General features: G+C 31.2%; 2 protein-coding genes and 1 long non-coding RNA gene across 3 annotated transcripts in view; all 3 read right to left on the bottom strand.

Annotated features, from left to right (window-relative positions):
- The window catches only part of LOC111623186 (protein canopy homolog 3-like), a 20,146-nt gene extending 7,400 nt beyond the window's left edge, over nucleotides 1-12,746 (bottom strand). Inside the window, exons 1-2 of the mRNA XM_023365675.1 lie at nucleotides 12,485-12,746; nucleotides 11,639-11,762 (exon numbers count right to left, since the gene is read on the bottom strand). Of these exons, the coding sequence (XP_023221443.1) occupies nucleotides 11,639-11,762; nucleotides 12,485-12,596 (236 nt within the window). The 5' untranslated portion in view covers nucleotides 12,597-12,746. The remainder of the gene's footprint in view (nucleotides 1-11,638; nucleotides 11,763-12,484) is intronic.
- On the bottom strand, nucleotides 3,043-6,894 carry LOC111623189. The gene is made up of 3 exons (XR_002756408.1): nucleotides 5,648-6,894; nucleotides 5,551-5,554; nucleotides 3,043-5,468 (listed from the first exon to the last, which is right to left on the bottom strand). It is a non-coding gene; the product is annotated as an uncharacterized LOC111623189 (long non-coding RNA).
- On the bottom strand, nucleotides 7,640-26,172 carry LOC111623187 (60S ribosomal protein L10-like). The gene is made up of 6 exons (XM_023365676.1): nucleotides 26,057-26,172; nucleotides 25,893-25,922; nucleotides 17,432-17,490; nucleotides 17,099-17,345; nucleotides 7,951-8,113; nucleotides 7,640-7,878 (listed from the first exon to the last, which is right to left on the bottom strand). The coding sequence occupies exons 2-6, from the start codon at nucleotides 25,913-25,915 to the stop codon at nucleotides 7,708-7,710; spliced, it is 663 nt and encodes a 220-aa protein (XP_023221444.1). The 5' UTR covers nucleotides 25,916-25,922; nucleotides 26,057-26,172; the 3' UTR covers nucleotides 7,640-7,707.
- Between the last annotated feature and the right edge of the window lie 89 nt (nucleotides 26,173-26,261).

The following is a 26,261-nucleotide window of genomic DNA, read 5'->3' as shown; positions in this document are numbered from 1 at the left end:
TTATTTGTCTAAATTCATTATGGAAATTCATTAATACATTGTTTCCTTTCTGATAAAAATACAGGGTGGGGCATAATGGAGACATTTACGAAGTGAATTAAAAAAAATGGTACAATAATATGGAAAAAGCTTTTTATTTAATCAAAGTACATGTAAGAAACTTATTTCTGGTTAGGTTTCAAAAATGATGTTGTCCAAATGTTGGCCATCACAGGCGATGCACATTTGGAGCCGTTCCTTGAAGTTTTCTTCAACTCTCTCCAGCATATCTGGAGGAATTTTGGCAATTTCCTCATGAATGGCCTCCATGAGTTCTTGTAGGGTTTGAGGGCAATGTTTAAAAACCTCTGCCTTGAGATACCCCCATAAGAAAAAGTCACAGGGGCTCAAATCAGAGGAGCAAGAGGGGGCCATTCAACGGCTTCTCGTAAAGAGATTAGTCAACCAGGAATCATCTGGGAGCATTTTTCTAAGCAGACACATTGGAAACTGCTCTATTGATGCTCTGAGTGTGGCGATGTTTGCAGGTGTCCTCATGGATTTGGGACATCCAACCAGCTTTTTAGGATTTGCAGATCCTGTTGCCCTTAAATTTTGGACCCATTTCAAAATCATTCTTTGATCAGGAACATTTTCCTTTGCATTTAAACAAAATTGTGTGCAAAATGCCCTCTGTGTCACAGTCACAGACTCTGCATTTTTGAAAAAAGCATCCACGATGAAGCCCTGTTGTTCATCTGACCACAGCATGTTGACTACTGACAACTTTCATTCATGCCACCTAGCAGGACAACATCATTTTTAAAACTTAACAAAAAAACCTTTTAATTCACCTTGTAAATGTGGTTGTTCCATTATGCCCCACCCTGTACATGTATGTACCATTTAACAATTGAGAGAGATCCTATAACGAAATTGAAAAACTCATAGCTACCTATATCTTTTCTATGTTTAGCTATATAAATACTCATCATTGTGTTACATATAGCCTATATAGACTATACATCTATATAGGCTACAAGAACTTTCTAAAATGCTGGTATAAAGTTTAGCTGGTACACTGAGAAATGAGATGCCTCTATAATTATTACATTCTGTTTTACTTTCTTTTTTTTATGAATTTGTGCAATTAAAGCTCTTACCCAATCCTCTGGGACCTTCCCTTCAGACCAACATCTTTGAATAATGTGATGTAACCACTGTTATTCCCCCATACTTTAGCATCTCTGGTCTGATATCATCCACACTGACAGCCTTTCCACATTTGATGTTTTTGATGGCCTTATCCACTTCTAAAACTGAAATAGGATCCAACACTTCCAAAATTTCTAGAACAAATTCTTCATCCCTCTTTTCACATTTCCAGAATTATAAGTTGCTCAACTTTCCTGGCAACATTTAAAATTTGGGTGGTACTGTCTCTTATCGTATTTTATTTAAAAAAACTTTTTATATTTTTAACTATTATAAAACGGCAAAAACCTTAATAATTTTGAGGGTAGGGATGGGTTTTATAAAAAATTGTAGGTGTTAATAACAAATAAAATCGTCATTAAGTCCAACCCTGTTGGAGATACACACAACCCCCATTATCTCCTACCCTCTTGACTTTTAACCACGAAAATTTAATAACATCGATCTCCCTAATAATGAAACCTTTCCACAAAATTTCAGAAATTTTTGACAAACAATAAAGGAGTTATTAAGCTTCAAAAAGGATGAACAAAATCGTGTCCCCCCACACACTAATATCAATACATACAAAAATTACCCTCAAATTTCTTTTGCAGCATTTTTTGACATTTTAAGGTGTCCTAAGTCAAAAATGAAAAATCTGGGTGAGTCATTTTTTGTTGGATTACCATACTTTCCCTCTGTTATAACAGCTGGAAAAGTAAAAATGTATTGGTATACTAGTTCTTGTGTAATGGGAAATATCCACAATGTCAGCTTAGAATTCCTGGAGTATACAAGATATCCCTACAAGATGAGAGATTTCACACTAGGCAAGAATACATAGGGGCAATTCCCTGCTCCCTCTTGGAACTATACAGACCTAGTCATGTATGCCACAGAAACAAAAAGTGAAGTATATCTTAAAGAAATCTGTTTTATATTGTTAAACCTTTAGCATAGAAGAGAGCTACCGTTCTTAATTGTTATTAAAATAGTATGAAAAGATTTTTTCTATTATATATGGTTCAAAACAAATATGAATAAGTATTAACAATTTTTTTAATATTAAAAGTTTATTTAAACCACATATAAAATTGCAAAGACATAATACAGAATTACTACCAAAATAGATTTTAAATTAAGTAATTTGTTAAATCAAAATAAAAATAGTTTTATATTGGTGAGACTGGAAGACTACTTAAAATATGATGTAAAGCAGGGATGGGCCCTCAGGCCACATGCGGCCTGCAGTAATATTTTTTGTGGCCCGCATAAAACATGAATAAATATATCAATTTCCCCTCTTAAGGAAGTATGCAGCAAAAATTCAAATGTTATTTTCTACAATTTATGTATGTGAATAACTTTTCTGCAATGAATTTAGTAAAAATTAAAACAAAAAACCAACTAACAGACACATCAAAACTAATTTAAAGCTAGCAGTGACTAATATTTAATCAAATATTTCCTATATATTCCATTTACATCGGTTCAGAAGCTAAATTAAGTATACCTATGCTAATTTATAATTATATATGAATAAATAATTNTACAATCTAAATCTCAATATTTAAATAACTAGCAAAAGTACTACTTTTAACAAAAAAATCCTGATTAAGGTGTTTATACCTTGTAGATAAACATTTATAATACATTTACATATAAAGACAAATGTTTAGTGCAAATAACAAATACGTAATTATTCCCAAGAAATCCGTTTCCTGTTGTTACCTGGAAATGTTAGTTTCTTCACGGCATAACTCTGAATCCACTAGAAAACTGAAAAATTAATGCTGTCGGGTGTACTTCGTTTGTGGAAAATTCTATTTCCAGAATTATCATAAAATTTTCTCACTTAAGCCACAAAACCACGTCAAGGTGACACCCACTTTGTGGTGGTTTTTTTTGTATCCAGAAACCAACCCTACTTGCTAGACAGCGTAGCAAGTAGAGAGAAAAACTGGATCGCGCGCGAAGTTCTCATAGGTAAAACGACCGATAATGACTTTTGTCCTCCTGTTTTCTCTTCCTATACCCATTCCAACCCAAAAAATACTCCGTCGATCTCATGATTTATGTTAAGTATTTTAAACCTTATAGTGTAAGCAAAAAATAGAAAACTTAAGCTATTAATTCTTATTATAATTTAGGACTATCACTCTAATCCTCTCCCAACTTTCCGTTAATTGCATTCGACCCAAGTTAAGACTAATTCATTTCACCTCATTGTATTTTGCGGATTTTATCTTTGTTCCCTAGAGGATCGATTTCGTTAATGATCCATTTTCCATTCCGATAACGACTTTCCTGAACCGCAGTTGGAAATTCCCACTAATATCAATCGCATCAATAAAACAGTAAAAATTGGATTTGCCACGAAAGGCTTTTTCCAGATTAAGTGTCCGACAACAGCTCTTTTGCGGTTCACGAGCAGCTAATGAGAAGTTCTATTAAAGCTTTACCTAGGAGCCAGGAAACAAATCGTTGTCTTCTGATTCATACCTATTTTGAAGTTCAGTTCATTCTGCTACTAGCACCATTGTATATGAGCTGGAAAATTGTCTCCTCGTCAGTTCACTCTGTATAGTGGCCAAGAACTGGGGTCTCAACCACGATGCACTTGGTCCCAACTACAATGTTGTCTTTATTCCAATCACCACATACGTTTCGACCATCTGTAGGTGTGGTAGCCAACAGTCTCGCCACATGCAACGGCTACAAAGTGCCCGAAGAATGGCATTTCTGTTTCTGCCTCAGTCATATTCAACAGCCTTAACTGTGTCCTTACATGTCTTGAGCAAAACTCTGCCAATTAATCGTTGTGTAGAATATGCTGGATCTCGCTATCTTGTTGCGAAAGGAAATGACATCACTCTCCCCTCCATTAACTTGAAACTAAAATTTGCTTCAATAAGCTTCCTCGTCCTACCTAAGATATAGGTTGCACCCTTCAAACGATGCAACAGATGAAATAGAATACACTGATGGTTCGAAGAAATTCACTGGAAGTGGTTCCGCATTTTGACTTATCTCAATGGAATAAAGATTCACCACGATCCTAGCACTTTACTTCGTAATTGCTCGCAACCGATTAAGCCATTCATAGATGCGAGGTAACACACTCAAAAAAGGAGTGGTAATCTTCTCTGAGAGATCGTCAGCCGTTTTCTCTTTCCAGAATAAGAACTGCTTACATTCACTCATCGGGAACATCCTAAACACCTGTATCTCATCACCAATCATTATTCCCTAACTGGCTGAGAGAACATTGTGGCAATCGGGGAAATGAGATAGTAGATGTTCTTGTTCAGGCTGTGGCAGGTCACGCAGGTCAGTCCCACAGATTACAATCATCCTGCCAGTCATATCAAACAACCGCTCTGAAGAGAAAAAAAGCGCACAAATCCGATTGATAGAAGAGATCATGTACTACAAACTCCTAAGTTGTTTCGGATTATCAGTCGTAGTGACAAACTTACGGCCATTCATTTCATTTCTAATACAGTACTTCCTAATAATGTCAAATTTATTGTTAATACTCAAACTATTTTCAGAAGTATCACCAACTCTTATAATTGATTTCCTCGCAGTTCTTAGGCTAAACTGAAATTTTTGGAAACGGAGAGAGTGGACGTGAAGACAAAGATACAACCTCTTTAATTTGTAAAATTTTTTCACAAAGTTTTCAAAAATCTATAAGTACGATGATAGTATATTCTTATAGCTTATCTCTATAAAAGATCGGATGAAGGAAATTATAGAAAAAATTAACTACGAATTCAACCGTAGAATACACCAGCACAAACCGAACTATCTTTCTCCCAAGTAACACCTGATCTTGTCTGCTTACGTAACTAATGAACAGTGTCTTGTACTGGATGCTTTCATTTTTACGTTACTGGCACAAAAGTGCTAAGAAAAGATGTCTCCTGAATGGGGAGCTAGGTTCCATACAACACAATTCTTCACTTTCATCTGCAAAATTTTGTTTGACCTGAAAAATATCCGCTGCCATCCGTAACTTAATTGGGACTCATAGCGCTTCCATTCGCTCCAAAGGAGAACGTCGTCATGCAATCAACTACCAACCCATCAAAACTTTTACAATAATCCCGAACCATCACTCCATTCATATTGTGACCGTTAAGTAATGTTGGTCACTTTCCTCAGGAAATAAATGACATTAATACCAAGCCCGAATACATAATACCTTACCTGAAATCTAAAGACAGCAACCCGTCAAAGTATATAACAGGATTGTCTTGTTTTACATTTTCACCCTTAGAATTTTTCTAGTTAACAAAAGACAAAATGTTGAAATATTGCCACTGCATTTGCTCTCCGACAAGTCGAAATTGTTGTCCACATTTTTACCTATCTATTAAAAATAGAATATTACAATTTTCTAGATAAAACATTGCAAAAATACCACAAATAAGTAGTCTAAAATAGTTTATTTTAATGTACTAACTGGAAATACTCGGAATTTGACCTGCCCTTTGAGGCCGATCCTCTGGTGAATAGACGGAGTTAGTTTCGCGGGACGACGTATTTTCTCTCTTTCCAAATTCCTTTTACCTTTCACCTATCTTCTCAATTTATCTCTTCAAGTCATACCGCAGATTAAAGCCAGTTTCTTTTGTATTTTTTCTCTCTTTGAGAGAGTAATTATCATTACAATCCGAAAATTTTATTTGCAAACATTAATTGTCCGCAAACAATCACAATAATAATATTTTGTTGTTACGGAAGGCAATACTTTTCCATTATTTCGATCTCTTCTATGAAATTAACGTTTTATGCCATTTAAGCTTTTCTTGCAATTGGACATTTTTTTTATTACAAAAATAATTAATGCAGAAAAAATCATTCGTTGTTCGTTTGAATCAAACATGACTACAATTAAATTAATGTACAGTACATTCTTATGACGTATCCTGTGTACCGAAACCGTTTGAACTCTTGAGTTTATTAACTCATCTGGATTATTCTATAAGATATTTTATTCGTTATTAGCATTCACAAAGTTCGACCACACTGGATATGACACGACCCCTTGTCTCTACCGTCATTAAGGATCAAAATTTAATAGCATTAATGCCCTTTACACGCATGCTAGTGCCAAATTTTGTTTCTTAAACCTCACTCATTCTAAACAATATTTCACAATAAAGAAAAACAAATTAGACGCCAACATACGCGCACACGAATTTTTCCTTTGACATTTTTTGAGTTAGAGATCGCCAAACGTATAATTTGCAAAAAACGCGGAGGGTCAAATGTGACACGATTCACTTCGGTTTTTTTATATACATAACAAGTTGGGAAAGTAAAAAGGAGTCTGAATCCAGGGAATTTTTGACGACTCCGACTCCACAGCCGATTCTAACAATACTTTTCAGTGCGTTGTGGCTGTGTGAGGAAAATCTTAACAGAATATTTCGGCCAGCTCGGTTGTTTATCAATTTATATATGCATTTTCATAATAAAAATACATATTTTCCTTAGAAATAATTCGCAGTACACTAAAACGGAATACGATCGTATTCCACCATTTAAAGTTCTCCTTAAACACGGGCATTACCTTAGCTGTACCACAAAGAACCCATTAGCAAACCAAAACTACTACCGTGTTTCCCGGAAAATAAGACTGTCTTATATTAATTTTTGCTCTGAAAAATGCGCTAGGTCTTATTTTCAGGGAATGTCTTATTTGTTCCAGAAAGAAGAATTCACATTTATTATTGAACAAAAAAATTCCCAAGTCGAACTTAGACGAGAGTGACGTATATCCGGTGTCGAACTGTCGCCTTTTTATAGCGTCAACATCGGACTCTATGACCAATTAGTGCTTACTGAACCGTAGCACTATGCAAATGTGATGTGGCGTGTTCCCGGCCGACCAATTAGCCATCACCAGCCGTAACGTTATGCAAATCTGTGATTCCCAAGCCATAGTCTTATGCAAATCACGCCGTGTGGCGTAATTGTCTACTAACCAATCAGTGGCTGTACTTTCAAAAAGCCAACGGCCACTTTCAAACATCTGTCGATGACCGTTACGACTAAAAAATACTTCGCTAGGTCTTACTTTCAGGGGGAGGTCTTAAATTTTGCAATTCAGCAAAATCTGTGCTAGGTCTTATTTTCGGGGAAACACGGTATTAAATATGGGATGCCTCGATACTGGGTCAGTAATAGTATTACCACTACTATTGACGTAGTACCGAGGCATACCATATTTCTAGTCCATACTAAAACGAGACCCTAATCTTTGAAATTCTCGTTGGTAAACGTTATATTTGAATTTAAAATGGAGTTAAAACCGAAATCCAAAATACATTCTTTGTATTTATTCTTTACATTCTTGTAATTCTTTTTGTATATTGTAAAAACTAACCAGTTTAATATTTGTTTTAGTCATTACCGACCAAAGTACAGAGTGATTTGAGAGCCACAGAAATTAATTCACTTTGATACTTTATTTTTAACACAGTCCAGAACCTCCTAGATACACAGATTGCAAAAAACTTATTCTAGACCCTGGAGTTCACGTTGGATGTGTTCCCATCTGGCTAGGGGACCGTGATTGTTTCGATAGTGACAGTAACATCCATCGGGTTTCAGCCTTCCGTCGGCTCTCATCTTCTCGTAGTCTTCCAGATCCCACTTGGTGAAACCCCACTTCTTGGATACGGCAATCTTAAAACACCCAAAAGTATTAATTTTCTAACAAAATACACAACCCGTTTGTAAAATGATCTAAAGAACAACCTTTTGACGGCCGGGGAATTTAAATTTGGCTCTCCTGAGTGCTTCGATGACATTCTCCTTGTGGGCTTCCTTGGCCCGAACGGACATGATCATCTGTCCGATGTGAACGCGAGCCACTGTTCCCTGCGGTTTCCCAAAGGCACCGCGCATCCCGGTCTGCAATCTGTGATAGACAAATTAAAAATAATCATCATCAAACAGAACTACACCGTTCTATACATAATTAGTAGAAAAACAATCTCATTCCAACACATACATACATAATCTGAACTAAAACGCTTTGTTCAAATAAAAATAAAATGTTTCACTCTCTTAATGAAAATTATTGTAAAATACAATAAACAAGTACACTATTTTTGCACTCTGAATGAAGCACTTCAATTTGATCCTAAGAAATGAATGATATAGTGCAATTTAGGACTTAACAAATACATGTGATTTTTCATATTTTATGATCACAGATAAGAAAACAGCATTCATTCACAATGAATGAATCTGTCAACCAATCTGCTAACTTTCTTTAGCACCTATCTGCCACAAAGTAATACAATATGTACTTTGTATGCATTACGTGCAGAATTCCCACTAGCTTGACATGTAATCATTCATCAACTCACCACGACACTGTTTCACAAATGTTAACACGATCATATGGATACAAGTTAATGGGAAAAAATCAACCCTTAGGAACAGAAATTTGGCTATATGCCATTTTCCTCCAATTTCTATCAGCACTCCCCAAAAAGTTCTTTTGCCCTGCCATTTATTTCAATGACAAACAAGTAAATTTTCCCCAACAAAGGACATCCTTTGCATATATTAAAAGAACACTTAAAACTTACATTTTAAGGCATATATTCTATATTAACTGGGCAAGTTTATCAGTTAGAAAGCCACTTCTATCATGGCAACTAAACGAATTCACAATTTCAGATAACCATTCAATAAAGATGCCAAATGGCATAAGAGGGTGGACCCTCTTTTATTAATTTTGTAAATTTGAATTTTTAAATACAATATAATATCTGAATACACCAGTAGCTTTAAGAACTAATAAGCTTTTACATCCTCAGCTTTCTTAAAGTTTATTTTAATCAAAAGTATTCGAAATTCATTTGCAACAACCAGACTGGATTAAAAAGAATTATTTTTGAAGTCACATCTTAAGTAACTTTGAACCTCATGACTAATAATTGTGGTTTGTTTCTTAATTAAAACTATCAACTAGTTTAACAATATATACTGTATACACATACCAAACAGATTCCAAGCAGTTCTCACTAAATTTATCATGTTATAGTGAAAATCTCCATTACTTCCATATTAAATAGTGATATTTTAATTGAAAGGTTTTGTTATAGTTTTAGCCAATGTATTATAATTTTATCATTTCTTGATAATTTATAGTAACAATATTTAAATTATGTTCCAAGTTGTTAATTATGGTAATTTTAAAACCAGCAGCGTTTTAGTACTAAAATTATCTATTGTTTTCTTACCTACTTCTCAATTTTACTTTAAATTATTTTAACAGTTTACATTAAATATAAACTGCCCACAAAATAATAAACAGCAGCAAGCTGCTGTTCAACTACGCATTCTTCAAGCATTGTCAACATTTTGAAACTGAGCTGAACATGTATATATGACACTTAAAGCTACTACCCCTATCAAGGCCCATCACTTTCCCTCATGTAAATTAATATAATGCATGTAATTTAAGAGATTAAATGTTAAGAATGAAATTACAGTACATTTCATTTAAAACAGTGATTCTCAAACTTTTTCGATCCACCGCCCCCTTTGTTCCATAAAGTTATACCCAACGCCCCCTAACCCATTCTCTCGTGTGTGAGAAAAGGATTGGAAATATTCTTAGGAAAACTTTTCTATGAATCTCACACTTTGTGCCCTTACTGTACATTGTTCTCATCATCTGGAAACCATTAAATGNTATATGAATAAATAATTTTGATTTACCTATATTTTTTCCCTCTTTTCTCTTGTATGCGACCCGCGTCAGTTCAAAAGTTTTGAAATGCGGCCCTTACATAGAAAAAGGTTGCTCATCCCTGATTTAAAGTATATATAGCCCCTTCCAGATTAAAAAATATAAATTCTGCCATACATTTACATACATTAAATCATAAATAGATAATAGAATTTACATGAAACATATTTATTAGTAGATGTCAATACCTGCTTCATGACTGAGTCTTATATAAAAATAGTTTGTTATATACAGTAGCTTTAGATTTCATGACATATACAGCATATGTTTTGGTAATTTAAAAAAAAGAAGAGTTTACAAGTATTTATTTGTATATCAAATTCAATGAAAAAATTTTACTGTAGTATTCAATTTTAGAAATGTTTTAAAATTTTTTTCAGTTTTCCACTCTTTCCACTCATGGCTTCTAAGAGTGGCTTTTTCCCTACCCATTGTAAGTTTGACAAGCCAATCAGTGTGAGTGGGTGGTAAGGAACAAGATCCAACGTATCCAAGACAGACCACCCTTGAAAAATTCTTGGAGTTGTTCACTTGGGTTCAATCAAAGGATCCCAGAGCTGATGTCACCATCCTGCCACCTGGTCATCTATGTTTTGAATTTGTAAATCATAGTTGAAGTGAAAATAATTATGTCAGAACGTTCAGTAACTATGAAATTGTAAAACTTGTATTTATATACTAGTTTTGATTACAAACTTTTATTTAAATTTAGTCTGAAGTGATATTATCTATTACATTTATATAGGATAAAAATCTATATATATATATAAATTTACATGTCCTGACTGACTGAATGATTCATCATTGCCCACAGCAAGCCATTGAACCTAGAGGAGAAATTTGGTACACAGGGTATGTCATGAAAATGCACACTAAGAAGGGATTTTTGGAAATTCCCCTACGGGGAGAGAGGGAGAGGATTAAGACTTAACCTGAGGAATGGCTTCTACTGTACTATTTTAGATGTGATTTTTTGTTTTTGATAGTAATAACTTAACTTCCAAACGTACAATATTTACCAAATCATCCAAATCGTTTGCCTGAACAACGCCACACTCATTTGCTAGTTTATTATAAATGGATATAGTTATTAAATATGCTATTTTATAGGAGAATATTGAGATGGACAAGAGCACCAAATTAAAAAGGTCAACTCTACTGACCTTTAATTTATTAATAAACCTGAGGCTTACTTAATCCTGAAGTTTAAAAGTGGATGAATTACAAAACGATTTACATTTTTTAATATTTCTTCTAAACTTTTGTAGAACTTTTACTAGTTACCATTCTGGTTTAATATATTTTTGTCAATATAAAATATAGCAAGCTTTATTTCTTGATTATAGTTTTACTTTTTAAAAGAATATCTAAACCAAAAGCTTTAGGTTAGCCCTATTAACCAAAAAATATTATTTTTAATTTTTTAAATAACTATTTTCAATTAAACTTTAGCAAATAATTAGAAGAAAAAACTTACAAATTAGAACATTAAATTCTACACTACTCAATTATTAAAAAGAAGAAAAACAAAATATTTATTTAATTAAATACTAAAAACACTAGTTTTTAATTTATCAATTTAATTATCCAGGAATACTTAATACTTATATAACGATTTAAAACAAAAGTGAAAGTTTATAACTTCCTTTCCTTTGTGTAACTATTGTTAATACTCACGTATTAGTATATTTTATTTTCTTTTTAGCCTTATCGTCCAGGCCGTAACCGATTTCAATAACGTCATGGGTCTTTCCAGTTTCTTTCAACCTGTTTTCTAATTCCACGACGACATATTTACAGACTGAAAAATAAAAGATAACTTATCAACTTAAATATTTATATGCAAATAAAATAATTTATTTTGCCCATTAAAATATAAAATAATTCTATCATATCTGTTTTCAAACAGATTACGATAATATTTAATTTTATATTAAATGTATTTATTTTGACAAAGATCTGTCAAATATTTTATGCCGATAGTTTCAAATATTGTGATTTATAAACTTTATTTGAAATTATTAACCCACATGATTTGACAATTATAAGTGAATATTTTGATAAAGTATAATAAAATTTGATTAGGAAGTTAATTTTAATGTTTAAACTTTATCACTGTAGAGGAAATGCATGATAGAAGTTAATGGTTTGAAATATGAAATTTGTTTTATGGTAAGATTGGATAGAAGTTACTTTTATCTCATGTATTTACATTATATACAATATATGTGTGTGTGTTGTATATTGTACATTTAAATGCCTAAGTTATCTTTAGGCATTTAAATATTACCTTTATATATGGTACCATTACCATTTCATATATGTAATGGTAATGGTACCATGTATAACTCTACATATTACCATTACATATATGTAAATCTTACCTATATGTAATGATAATCTACATATATGCTATTATTATAATAACATATATGTAGTATATACATATATGTAGAGGACAGCCTACATTTAACAACCATTTATACTTATTTTTAAAAAGAACATAACTAATAAAAGTTGTACCTTCACAGCTTGAAGCATATTTCACTCCATATTCTTCTTCTTCAATACTTTCTTCACCAATAACACTTCCAATAAATAAAAAAAAACAACAAACTAACCGACTGATTTCCATTTTTAAGAAGTTACAGCATATAAAACTAATTAAACACAAAGGGTATGTTAAAATGTTATAAAGTTAACATCTCATCTTGTCAATGTTTACCCATCTGATTACATTTCCTCTCTCGATACATGTGATAGTCAGTTTGAACGAGAGTATTATAACGTAACGTCCTATTGGCTGGAGTGTACATATTGTTAAAACTGCCAACCAATAGGATTACGGTTGTTTCATGTACATCCGGATTAGACGAGCGCGCGTTTGTACACGTTACATTAATAATTTAATTATGGCGTATTATCGATAGCAAAATTTAAATCGAGATTATAATTGGAAATTAAGTTCTTAATATTAAATTTATATTAAATTAATTTTCTAAAATAAAAATATATCAATAATCGAATTAGACTGTGTTTAAATATACTGTTTTGTCTAAGCAGTTATTAAAGGTTTTTTTTTTTCTCTCTACGCCTTTTTAAGCACTACATGGCCTTATTTTTAGCAAGCCCATTATGGATTCTGCCAAGACCACAAAGAGGCACAATATATCCAGACGGAAAATTAATGGGGTATTTTCGACCCGTCCGGATTCAATTCCGAACACGTGCGATTAAATATCNTGAGAAACGCTGATTTAAAACTATGCTGTTCATTTCAAGACCAACAGTTATTCATTCTGTTGAACTAACTTTATTTGTATATTAGATCTTTCAATTTCTGCTAAACTTCTACTTAAATACAGATTAAAACCTAATTATCTTAATAAAAAAAAATCAAATACTAAAATTAATTAGTCATAAGATGAACGAAAACTAGTGGAAAAAGTGTAGGGTTTGTATAATAACCCAAATGGTAGATTCATGATTTTGTATAATCTGGTTTGTTATTAATTAAAGAACAGCTGATTTGCTTTAATGTTTCATACTTGACAAAAGAATAGATCATTTTTATAGAGAAACAATGAGCAAATATTTTGATTATTTTCATTTAAAAATATAACTAAGATAAGAACAAGAAAAATTGCTTTTAATGAAATAATACAGTAGAGCGTCGTTTATCCGAAAGAATTCCAGTCAGCAAATTTAAATTCTCTCTAGTACTGTGGCGCTGCAATCTTTGGCTACTCCAATATTTTTTATGTTTGTGTATGCGTTTTAGCTGGCAGCACTGGCACTTTTGTGTGGTGTTTTTCTGAGCAGTGTGTGTCACCGAATCAAACGTTTTTGATACTAAATTAACTTCTGAAGTTTTTTTTGTTTTTTCAATATATTTATTTTGTTTGTACAAAATAAAGAAATAATTTTTAACAATACANTGAGAAACGCTGATTTAAAACTATGCTGTTCATTTCAAGACCAACAGTTATTCATTCTGTTGAACTAACTTTATTTGTATATTAGATCTTTCAATTTCTGCTAAACTTCTACTTAAATACAGATTAAAACCTAATTATCTTAATAAAAAAAAATCAAATACTAAAATTAATTAGTCATAAGATGAACGAAAACTAGTGGAAAAAGTGTAGGGTTTGTATAATAACCCAAATGGTAGATTCATGATTTTGTATAATCTGGTTTGTTATTAATTAAAGAACAGCTGATTTGCTTTAATGTTTCATACTTGACAAAAGAATAGATCATTTTTATAGAGAAACAATGAGCAAATATTTTGATTATTTTCATTTAAAAATATAACTAAGATAAGAACAAGAAAAATTGTTTTTAATGAAATAATACAGTAGAGCGTCGTTTATCCGAAAGAATTCCAGTCAGCAAATTTAAATTCTCTCTAGTACTGTGGCACTGCAATCTTTGGCTACTCCAATATTTTTTATGTTTGTGTATGCGTTTTAGCTGGCAGCACTGGCACTTTTGTGTGGTGTTTTTCTGAGCAGTGTGTGTCACCGAATCAAACGTTTTTGATACTAGATTAACTCCTAAAGTTTTTTTTTTTGTTTTTATATTTTCAATATATTTATTTTGTTTGTAAAAACTAAAGAAATAATTTTTAACAATACAATAGCCACGATTATTATTTTAAAAAGTTTACGTTAGGCTTAACATCGATGAAAATTCAATGCGAAGTGACACGCAACGGAGAAAAATTTCAACATGGGGTAGGTTAATATATTTTTTCGTACACAATCGGTTATCTGAACAACCCCAGTCCCCAATTGATTTGGATAAACGACGCTCTACCGTAATTAAAAAGAAACATTGAAATGTTCTCTGATAACTTGGAAACACCACAGTTATGTAACATCTACTGCTTACACATCATTAATACCACCTATTTTAAATTTGATTAATTACAGTCGACCCCCCTATAACACTTTTGATTATTCCGTTTTATATGAATTCCGTGTTGTACGAGTCACTTAGATTTTACAAATACATGAGCCATTCACAGCCCGGTACACATATTTGTAAAATCTAAGTGACTCGTACAACACGGAATTCATACAAAACGGAATAATCAACAGTGTTATAGGGGGATCGAATGTATTTTTGACGTAAAATTTTCAAAATCTATATTTCATATCAATTTCTAAGTTATTCTACTCGACATAATAATGATGTCAAAATCACTATGGCAACAGTTGTTCTCGAGCTTTCACTCCAAACAACAAGAAAATTGTGTGTGTTCCTGAAAATAAGTTGTTAAGCTTAAAGCACTTGAACATTTTACTTTTCTGTATTTGTTACTTCAATAAAAGCAATACTTTCTCTTTTATATTTTGTTTACATGGCTACTCAATTGTGGCACCCTGATAGTACTTTTGATTATCATTCATCATGTAATTTGTCAAACATTTCTATAACCAAAATACAATGATATAATCTATTGTTTCTCTCTGAAATATTCTTGCTATATAACTTTATAAATACTTAAAATTTTGTACAAAAAAATGTTTCCATTTTTTTCTGACTGTATATAGCAAGAATAAGTATTCAGTTTACTCATCTGAGGAAAATATTTCTGAATTTTCATTATATTATATATTTCTACTTGCTATTAAATTTTAACACCAGAAGAGAGTATTATTAGCCATCAACAGATTAATATCAGATTATTGATCCAAACTCTCACCATAATTAATCGGGATATTATGATACAATTAATTAAGGATGCACCAATAAGTGAAATGGCCGATTACTGCTAATAGTTAATTATATTATGATTATTATTGCATTAAATTATATATTCGTAATAAAAACAAATTTTCATACGATAAAAATAATTTTATAACAACTTGTTATAAAAATAATTTTCAACGTAAAGCTATTTTTTTTTTCCTTTTTCAGATTCATGTATTAAATTAAAGTGATAAATTATTGTTTCGATAAACTTTTTAATTTTAATTAATTGTATTGCTTGGAAATTTTTAAAGAAAGATGAAAACAAGAAGTTATTCAAGTGCAATTTATGCCAGTCTTTTATTTTGAGATGGAAAAAATGCCATCATGAAATTTTTTTAAAAATAAAACTTAAAAGATGAAAAGAGAAAGTTCTGGAACGAAAGAAGCTGGATGTTCACAAGTAACAACGGAAACTCATATCCAAAGACAAGCATGGTTGTCATCCTCATTAGATCAAAGATTCAAAATTAAGTTTAAAAAAAAAAGTTGATAAATATAATATCAAATTACAGTGATACCTCGGTATACGTCTGCTTTAGAATATGTTCAATTCAGAATATGTGCTGTTTGGACAAAACAAATTTTGCTCAGTATACGATTTTTGTTCGGTATACGACTTAATTCAATTATACGCGCCATCTATGAGCAAGTAGCACTATCGATGTATTAGACCAGACTAGACGTTTGCAGTGCCACAGTTTATAACTTTGTTAAATTTCTTCTGATTTTAATTTGTAAGTAAAATTTTATTATTTTTATTAATCATGAATTGCAAAAAGGCAACAGAAAAAAAAAAGACTAGAATCACAAAGGAACTGAAAAAAGAGATTGTTGAGAAATATGAAGGTGGCATGCATGTTCGAGATTTAACTGTTGCATACCGCACTCTGAGAACGATGATGTCGACAATCATGAAAAATAAAGACATTATTAAATTTGCTAACATTGCAAAAGGAGTTAAATCAATTTCTAAAGAGATCGAAGACATTAGATCATGTTGAGAAATTGCTTTTGCTTTGGATAACTGAAAAACAGTGTGCTGACGACAGCGTATCAGAAGCAATTATTTGCAGGAAAGCTAAAAAGATACATGCTGATCTCACGAAAAATCAAGCAGGAACTAGCCAGGAAAACGAGGTGTTTCAAGCCAGCCATTTTTTCTACATGAGAACGGATTAATCATTTTTACATTACTTCTTATGGGAAAGGTTGGTTTGGTATATGTCCTATTCGGTATAAGTCCAAACATCAGGAACGGATTAAGGTCGTATACCGAGGTTCCACTGTATACTAGTTTACTCAACAACCATAAATCCATTAAATACTATATGTTTAAACTGAATTTTCTTAAAAAAAAACTATAATCCTATTTACCTATCAGCACCTGCACATGACAACATCTTATTTATACGAATAACGTGGAAAGGATGAAGCCGCATTCTCAAGTGAAAAGCATCTTTGCCGCAAGTCTTCACAAGATATTTATTGGCGCAGATACGTCCCGCTTCCAAAGCCTCCGAGGATATCTGCTCAAATTCTCGAGATACTAGATGAACACACAACGGAAATTCATCTACTTTAGCTTTCTTTCTTCCCAAATCAAAAATACGAATCTTCGGATCTAAAAAGTAAATTGCCAATTAGATGAACACTTTCAAATATTTTTGGAATTTTCTACCTCAAACAACAACATAAAGCAATACTTACCAGGAACACCACGACAGAAACGAGATTTTGGATACGGCTTATTCTTACAGTAACGATAACTGTGCATAAATAAAATTGTATTTTAAAAACAATTTATTAAAATTTCTTGTTTATAACTTTTTATTCAAGTCTATATTCTTAGATTATTCATATTTTATTTAACATTTTCTTGTTCAGTAATTATATAGATTAGGGGAATATGCTTTTTTTTTTCTTATTTTAAAAAGGAGGCATATTTAATACATTTAGAAAACAGAAATTGTCCAGAAAATATAGTTTTTCTAGACAATTTCTAAATGTTTAATAATAAATAAGCCTCCTTAAAAAAATAATTCCCCTAATAGAACATAGATTAAGTTCTCATGTTTTATTTTGCTTTTCTTTACATCAATAGAACATGTATACTGTTATATATTAATAAAACTGCATGCAATCTGGCCAAAAAATAATAGTTACAGAAAACACTTTCATTTGATTGTACTGTATTTTATTTATACATTTTTACAAAATTTACAAAGATCAAACAAATTATTTAGTTAAAATTACTTATCTAAGACAAAGAAACAATTCTAACAAGAGATTTCTAGGAGAAACCCAATTACTTAAACACACAAACAAAAACTTCTCATTTAATCAGATAAATATAAACACTACTTTAAGAGAAAAACTAGTAAATTGATAATTAAAAAGAAAAATGGAATGGAAGTTTAGTACATAGTTAATTTCAATCATGAGAATATGCTGTACCAAGCCCGACATATACAAGAATTTCATATCACATGTATACGATATGAAATTATTGTCATCATTTTTAACTGAAATTACTTTCTTAATTATTAATTCTTTCAATGAAGCAGGAATTCACTATTTAAAAAACAAGTTTTCCTAGTTAAACTTATCTGTATAATCAGTGTTAAAGCTATCCGGTTAAAGAAATATAATTAAGAAAAATCACTGTGACAAAGATTAGAATTCATCATTTTTTAAAATATTTTAATTACTCTTAACTTCAAGAAATAAAGCTAACATTTTACAATAAACGTTTCATTACTAACTGTATAAATGACTAATATGATCATATCGTCCTGTACATCATTTGTTTCTTTTGTGATTATTAGTATTAGTAGTGTTGAGTTTTAATGTTTCTTTTAAACAAAATAAATTATTCAGCTCTTAAAAATTCAACTCTTAAATTCAATCCTCTGGAATTCATAAATGTAAAGTTGTAGTTTCTTGGATTACACTATCAATTCCTAAATATTTTTTTGTGTTTTAGGCTAACCTAAAAAAAGATATTTTGATCTTGTTTTCAATAGATGATTCATAGTTTAAAATAAAGTGTGAATCATGTTATTTTTATCTAAAAAAGTGAAAGGAAACTAATTTTATCTATGTTACAATATAATCTAAAATAAATAAATATATATTGCAACAACCTGAAGATGTTAAAATTACAATTAGAAACCATGAGTAATAACTGTTTGTCAATACCATATTTTCTAAATATATGTAGTTGTTTTAAATATTCAAATTGAAACATGTAAATAATAATCAATACTGTACCAAGATAACGTTTGTTGACCTATTTCTAATAATAAAAATCAGATGTACTAGTACATTATTGTGACATCACAATGCAGAGTTGCAAGTTTTAATCATCTTTTAATTTAAAAAAAAAATCATGTAACTTCTGGTCTATCAGAAGTTTGTATATAGTTAATAGGGGTCTCTGACTTCTAAACCTTTCATATCCGGTCTCAATTTTCATCTAAATCTGTTCTCGACATTAATAAAGGACAAACGACAATATATAGGTTCATAAGAAATCACACCATTTTCAGTTATCTTATAATGGAAAAAATATATTGTTTTATTACAACTTGTTATAAAATAGAATTAGCACAATTCCATCAAGATATTCTATACTGAAAAATATTTCACAAGATACAGCAACAAACTACTAAGATGTCCAAAACATTTAAATTTTATGTAAATACTGTATTAAAAGAAAAAAATTTAATAGTTTTAATGATTACTGTTTAATTAATACTTCTTAACAATTATTATAAGGACAAAAAACTTCACTTTTCTCAAATTTTCCTCTTAGAAGTGCTATTTTTAAACTTTACTATAACAATTAAAAAATGTTACTTTTACATAATTAAAATACAGTAAAACCTCTTTGAAATCCAGAAAAACTGTCATCTCAGGAGATCTTGTCAAAGAGTAACAAAAATATAATGGATACAGAGTGCCGAATATGATACAAAGGCAAATAGTATACTGTACACCAGGGGTGTCAAACTGGCAGTCCACATGAAGCCCCCCAATGTGATTTTTCTCTAAAATTAAATAAAATGGCTTACAGGTCAAGATTAACTGATAAACATCTATCTGCCATAATGAAGATTGTTATAAACAATCATCATCACTAAACTGACATATTTTATAGCTGCAACTGCCAAATATTATCGGGCTAGAAATGGTTATAATAATAATAATTTATAAGACAATTCAGCACTAGAGTTAGGCATTAGGTGTCATCTCTTGATAAATTTAATAATTTTACACTACCCAGACCTCCGATCCGATCTCATCTTCCAGTATATATAAGCTTATGTGGGCACTGGATGTGTCCCCAACTGGCATTGTAATAACCATCGATGGTTATAAGCTTACATATACTGGAAGAGATTAGGCCGGAGGTCTGGGTAGTGCAACGCATCTACACGGTAAGCAGGAGCTGTGGGTTTGAGTCCCGCTTCAGACAGTTTCTTTTCTTCCAGTAGTTCTAAATTATTTAATTAAAATTATCAAGAGAAAGTGCCTAACACCTAACTCTAGTGCCAAATTGTCTTATAAATGATTAATATTATAGCCATTTCTAGCCCTATAATATTTGGTATTGGTTGGTGTATAGCTTAAAGATTGTTGTCAGTCTTTGAATCCAGATATTGGCCAATATCTGGATTCAAAGACCGAGGAAGAAGATAGCACTAGTAAGTTTCCAGTAAAAACAATTATTTTATTAATGTACATATTTATAAAACTAAAATTAAATGTTTAAATAAAAGCAATAATATATTGTTGAGTTGAATTCACTGAACTACATAATGTGTTTTAATTGCCCTATCCTATATATCCCTGCATTCCCAGTTCAAATTATAATTTTAAGAAAATTTGTAAATGTGATGTGGCTTGCAAATCTTACCAGTCACATTAATGGCCCATTGTTTAAATGAGTTTGACACACCTGCTGTACACAGTAGAACTCCAATTATCCAAATGGATTCATTCTGCAGGCGATTCAGATAATCAAAATTTCAAGTAAGTGGATTAACATGTAAATAATGAAATTACAGGTTAGCAGCACAGTACAGTGTCGATTTTCCGAAAGTCAATCATCCGAAAGAATTCCAGTCGGCAAATTTAAATTTTCGCCAGTGCTGTGGCACTTCAATCTTTGGCTGTGTCTTGGGCTACTCAAATATTTTACGTTTTTGATACTAAATTAAAATCTGAATTATAATTCTTAACGATACAATAGTCTTTGTTAGGCTTAACATCGACGAAAATTCAATGCGAAGCGACACACAACGAGGAAAAATTTAGACATCGGATACGTTAAACTATTTTTTCGTACGTAAATCAGTTATCCGGACAACACCAGTCCACAATTGATTCGGAAAATCGACGCTCTACTATAGCATCTTATTGATCATTTGATTCTATTGCAGCAAAAAGAGTTGCAGTATGATGCCAGTTTGAGAAAGAAAGGAAGTTAAGTGGAAGTATGGATAACAACATTTGGTTAATTGGTGTTCAGATAAATCAGAATTCTACTGTAATTCCAGCATAATACTACAAGGCTAATGTAAAGGCAATACAGAAAAAAACTATTTAAAAATGCTATACATTGATTAATACTATACCGCAAGAAAATTCATCATGTAATTCTGTGAATCTCACTGGTGGGCTCAGGGCTGGATTTACATAGGGGCATTTGGAGCTGGTGCCCAGGGCACCACATCATTTAAATATAATTTTTTAAAAATATTACCAGAACAGCCTAGTGTGGCCTAATCATGAGAGCCACAGGCAGAGAAATCCAAACCCAGGAAAAAACCTACGAAACATATCAGAAAATTCCAGAAAAAATTTTTACATAGGTATTTTTAAATTAAATTAAAATAATTAGTTTTACACAATAAAATATATATGTATGTTTACAATAACCTTATTTTAAAATGAAATTTACAACTTCCTAGTTGAAATCTTTATAACACTTGAAATAGCACATGATAGTTTATACAAGTTCATGCAAGTTTGATGCAGACAAGACCGCTCTAGCACCACCTACTATGTAGTTAAATAGAATATACTGTACCGTACATCTACGCTCTTACGAGCTTGTATTGACATTGTGAGCTGTTAATATTGTTTTCTTTATACATTTTTTTGCACAGGAGTTTATAAAAGTATGGTGTAAAAGTGTACAGTGAATGAAAAAGAAAATGAATCAACAAGGTGATAGGCACAGAAGTAAACGGATATATTCAAGCGGCAGTGCTAAACGTCAGGCAGTGGCTGATAAACAACAACAAAAAGAAAGATTCCTTCAAAAGCATGTCATATGTCCGATTTTTTAACACCTCGAAGCAAATTGCAAAATTCTCTGTCACCTTTAGCTAATGAAAATGATGTAAACAATGAAACAATATCAACAGAACAAGAGCACAAAGTAAGTTACTATATCAATTTACCTAGAATACAGTAAATGTTAGAGGTCGGTTCCTCCACTCTCATTTCTCTCCCAAACTGTATTCTAGGTAATGTATCCTTACAAAACAATATAATACTAATTCTATAATTCAGCAATTTTTTCAATATAATTTTCTTGACAAATTTTTTTTAGAGTACCATTATTTTTATGATTAAACGTATTTTATTTTTTGTAATATTATATATAATTAACATATTAAATCAACTATGATCAATAAAATTTCATTTATTTACTTTTTTTCTACTTTTTAAAAATTTTCTACTTTAAATAAAAGTTCAAATTTAAAATGTTTAAATTTTACAAAAATTAATTTGTAGGCTACAATTATGAAAAAAAATGGTTTATTTGATGATATAGGTATGTGGCCAGATAAAATGAAAGAATTCAATTATTACTGGTTGAAAAACTAATTCTTTATTACAACACTGTGATAGTCAGTTATTGAAATATAATTCATTTGAACAGTTGAATGGAAATAAAATCAGAAAATGTACTATAAGTATGTTTGAAAAAAAGACTCCAAGTGGGGAAGTTATCAATTGCTCTTGGCTGTGCCTTTCTCCAACTACTGGTCATCTTTATTGTTTTTTTGTAAATTATTCGATGACTCCAAAGACAATCAATTTATGCACGGCAGTTTTTGTGACTGGAAACATGGAAATGAGCGATTAGTACAACATAAATATCAAATAATCATTTAAGAGGATTGATTTTATTCAATAGCCTTTAAAGGACAAGGACAAATCAATAAAGAACTTGAAAAACAAGTCGAAGTTGCCACTCAATATTAGCACAATGTCTTAAAATGTGTCATTGATGATGTGCTATTTTTGAGTGAACAATCATTAGCATTTAGAGGAACTAATGAAACTCTGGGATCTCAAAGCAATGGTAATTTTCTAGGGATAATTGAATTACTGGCAAAATATGACCCTTTTTTGAAAGAGCATATAGAAAAGTATGGAAACTGTGGAAGTGGGAAAGCAAATTACCTCTCCAACTATTTATGAAGAACTCATTGAAGAAATTGGCAAATTAGTGTATAACGAAATATTCAATTTATTAAAAAAGGCAAAAATATATTCGATTTCTTTAGATTCAACAAGTGATGGTCATGTTGATCAACTGACTTTAATCTTCAGATATGTAGAAAATGCTACTCCAGTTGAAAGGGGTTTAAAATTTTTACCCAATCAAGGCCATAAAGCCATAGACATATTTCATGGATTAAAAAACTTTTTAAAAGAAAATGACATTGATATACATGATTGCCACAGTCAGTCGTATGATAATGCATCAGCAATGAGTGGAAAATTTATTGGACTTCAAGCTTTGGCAGCGAATGAAAATAAACAGGCAATATGGATACCTTGTTTAAGACATTCATTAAATTTGATTGGGGAAAAAAGCTTCTAATGCTTCTGTCTTCAAGTTATTTTATGTTTCTGCAAGCTATCTATTTTTTACAGCTAAGATTTACATTGGGCATTGCTTAAAGAAACATTAGAATCTTATAAAACTGGGATTGTCAAGATATGTGTACCATAATGAGTTGACTGTACTAGACGGTGTGCTCGAGGAAATGCTAATACGGCACTTGTACTCAACCATAAGCTAATCAGAGATACTTTATTGATTATATCTCAAAATAATAATTCTGATATAAAAGCATGATGTGAAGCATTAGAGCTTTATAAGAAAAAGTGCCTTTTGGAAACAGGAATCATGGCATCATTTTGGGACGATATTCTCGAAAACTTAAATAAAACAAGCAGTACGATTCAAAAATCTGAAAAAACACCGCAATTTTATGTATTAAATCATTAAAAACATTGTGGAAAAATGAGGTAACATTTCACATTATGAGAATTTAGGAAAAACACCAACTGGGATAAACAAGTATAAAAACGATTGTATGTGAAGGTCAAATGTTCATTGTAGAACACCAAAAGTTGAACTAACCATTTCCAAATCTTTCCGCATCTCTCAGTATCTTCCAATAATAAACACCTTCATAAATGCATCAGATCAAAGAATTTCAGCTTATAAAAAAATTGAACTGCAATTTGGTTTCTTATCAAAATTTGGTGAACTAAGTCAGGCTGAAATTTCAGAAAGATTGCTTAGTATCTCCAGACTATTTAGATGCTAATCTTGAAATGGAAATTTTGCATTGTTGCAATTTCAATATTTCTGCCTTGACTTATTGCAATTCGCTTCAGAAACTAGTAGAGAGCAAACAATGTATTCGTTAATTATTGAAAAAGAAGTTTGAGAATCTTTTCCAAATGTTGAAATGGTCTTGAAAATATATTTAATGCTAATGATATGCAAACATCTATGACACAAGAATGTTTAAATTACTTAACTGTCATAAGTACAGAACTTGTGTATTATGTGAAATAAATATTGAAGATGTAATAAAGAATTTTGCAGATAAAAAGCACAAAAATGTTTTACATAATTTTTATAAGTTTGTTTCATTTAATTTAAATGTAGTATGTTTAATGTATATTGTCTATATTTTATAAGAATGTTTTAAGCTTAAATAATAAGTAAAATAAAACCTTTACAATAATAAGTAAAATTTTTGAAAACATTTAAGTACAGTATTTTGTGTAAATTTTCTAAATCATCAAACTTGCCTACTTTTAAAGGGGACCACCACCACATTTGTGCCCAAAGGCCTCTGATTGTTAAATCCAGCCTGAGTGGGCCCAGTGAGGTATGCAGTATTTTGAGTAGAAAACTTTCCTAAACATATTTAATAATAATTCTACTAAATATTAAGACAAACTTAAAAATGCATAAAAACAAGCAACAATTAGTCAAAGAAAAATTATGATATTATAATAATTAAAGTGAACACAATGAACTTTGGAGCAATACTCAATACTGTGTCAATTTGAATACCAGTAAGGCAGCAATATACTTAACCTAAGTCTCATGCTTTCACAAAGACAAAACTAGATTAAAACCCAAATCGTTACAAATACATTTTATTTGTCTCATAGCTGCGTAATACCCAAAAAAGTCTTCTGAGATATAACAATACAGAAATTCAGAACAGGTTAAGAATTATAACTAACAACAAAAATTAAGGAAATTGAATGGAATGTTTGAATTTTATACTGGAAGAAAAGATCAGACTGGTGGTCCTGGTAGCTTAATTGGCAATGCAACAGCATAGTAAGCGGCAGTTGCAGGTTCGAATCCCGCTTTGAGCAGAATTACAGATTCTTTTCTTCCAGTTTAATCTCTAATTTTAAATTCGTTTCCTTAAATTTTAATAATTCACCACTTATTTTGTACTTCTAATATCACTCTTCATCTGAGAAATAACCATATTGTTAGCACTTTCCATTATATTTATGTACATATAATTAAATTCAATGACTTGACAATATAAATCTAATATCAATTATAAATACCGAAATTCGGCTTCATACACAAGTATTTAATGTATATAAATTAAAAAATAATTGAATGGATGGATATAAATTTAATTTTAATATTTTAACAAATTTTATAGAAAAACTCTTAAAGATTAATCTAAATACGAACTTTAACATTTAATAAAGTAAATTAACACATAATTATGATAAATCCAAACTAAACTCCGTTAATTTCTATAACAATATACTCAATGGAGAATGCGAAGCCTAATTTAACACTTACCATCGTGCGGGTCTTCTACCCATCTTGAATCTAAAATTAATAAAAAAAAAAAACAACAACGAATAAGTAAAAACTTAAAAACAGTTATTTAACTTTAAAAATCTCTACAGAAATACAAGAATTCGATAATAAATTGATCGATTAGAACCGATTGGCACGCATACCTTCCACCTCTCTATCTCTCGTCCAAAATGGAGGATGATGACGTCAAGAATTATATCACCACGTTTCTAAAACTCGATTGGACTCTCCATGTCACGTGGTACATTCGCTGCCTGGGGAAACTCTCCGATTGATTACTCCGATTGACGTAACCGTGACGAGTCAGGTGATGCTAACGGAGCAAGCGGATTGGACGGCTTCCGGTCA

The sequence above is a fragment of the Centruroides sculpturatus genome, unplaced genomic scaffold (assembly GCF_000671375.1).
Source record: "Centruroides sculpturatus isolate CEXI.00-Female unplaced genomic scaffold, Cexi_2.0 scaffold8, whole genome shotgun sequence".
Taxonomy (NCBI): domain Eukaryota; kingdom Metazoa; phylum Arthropoda; class Arachnida; order Scorpiones; family Buthidae; genus Centruroides; species Centruroides sculpturatus.
The sequence above is the reverse complement of the archived record's forward strand: the minus strand, read 5'-3'. Positions and strand labels throughout refer to the sequence as shown.

Excerpts from the sequence above, each read along its gene's own strand:
- LOC111623187 (XM_023365676.1), bottom strand. The coding sequence starts at position 25,915 with ATGGGTAGAAGACCCGCACGATG. Across the intron at positions 17,491-25,892 it reads GGTAGAAGACCCGCACGATG|TTATCGTTACTGTAAGAATA; the intron begins GTAAGTGTTAAA and ends ATTTATGCACAG. Across the intron at positions 8,114-17,098 it reads TCATGTGCAGGTGCTGATAG|ATTGCAGACCGGGATGCGCG; the intron begins GTAAATAGGATT and ends TGTCTATCACAG.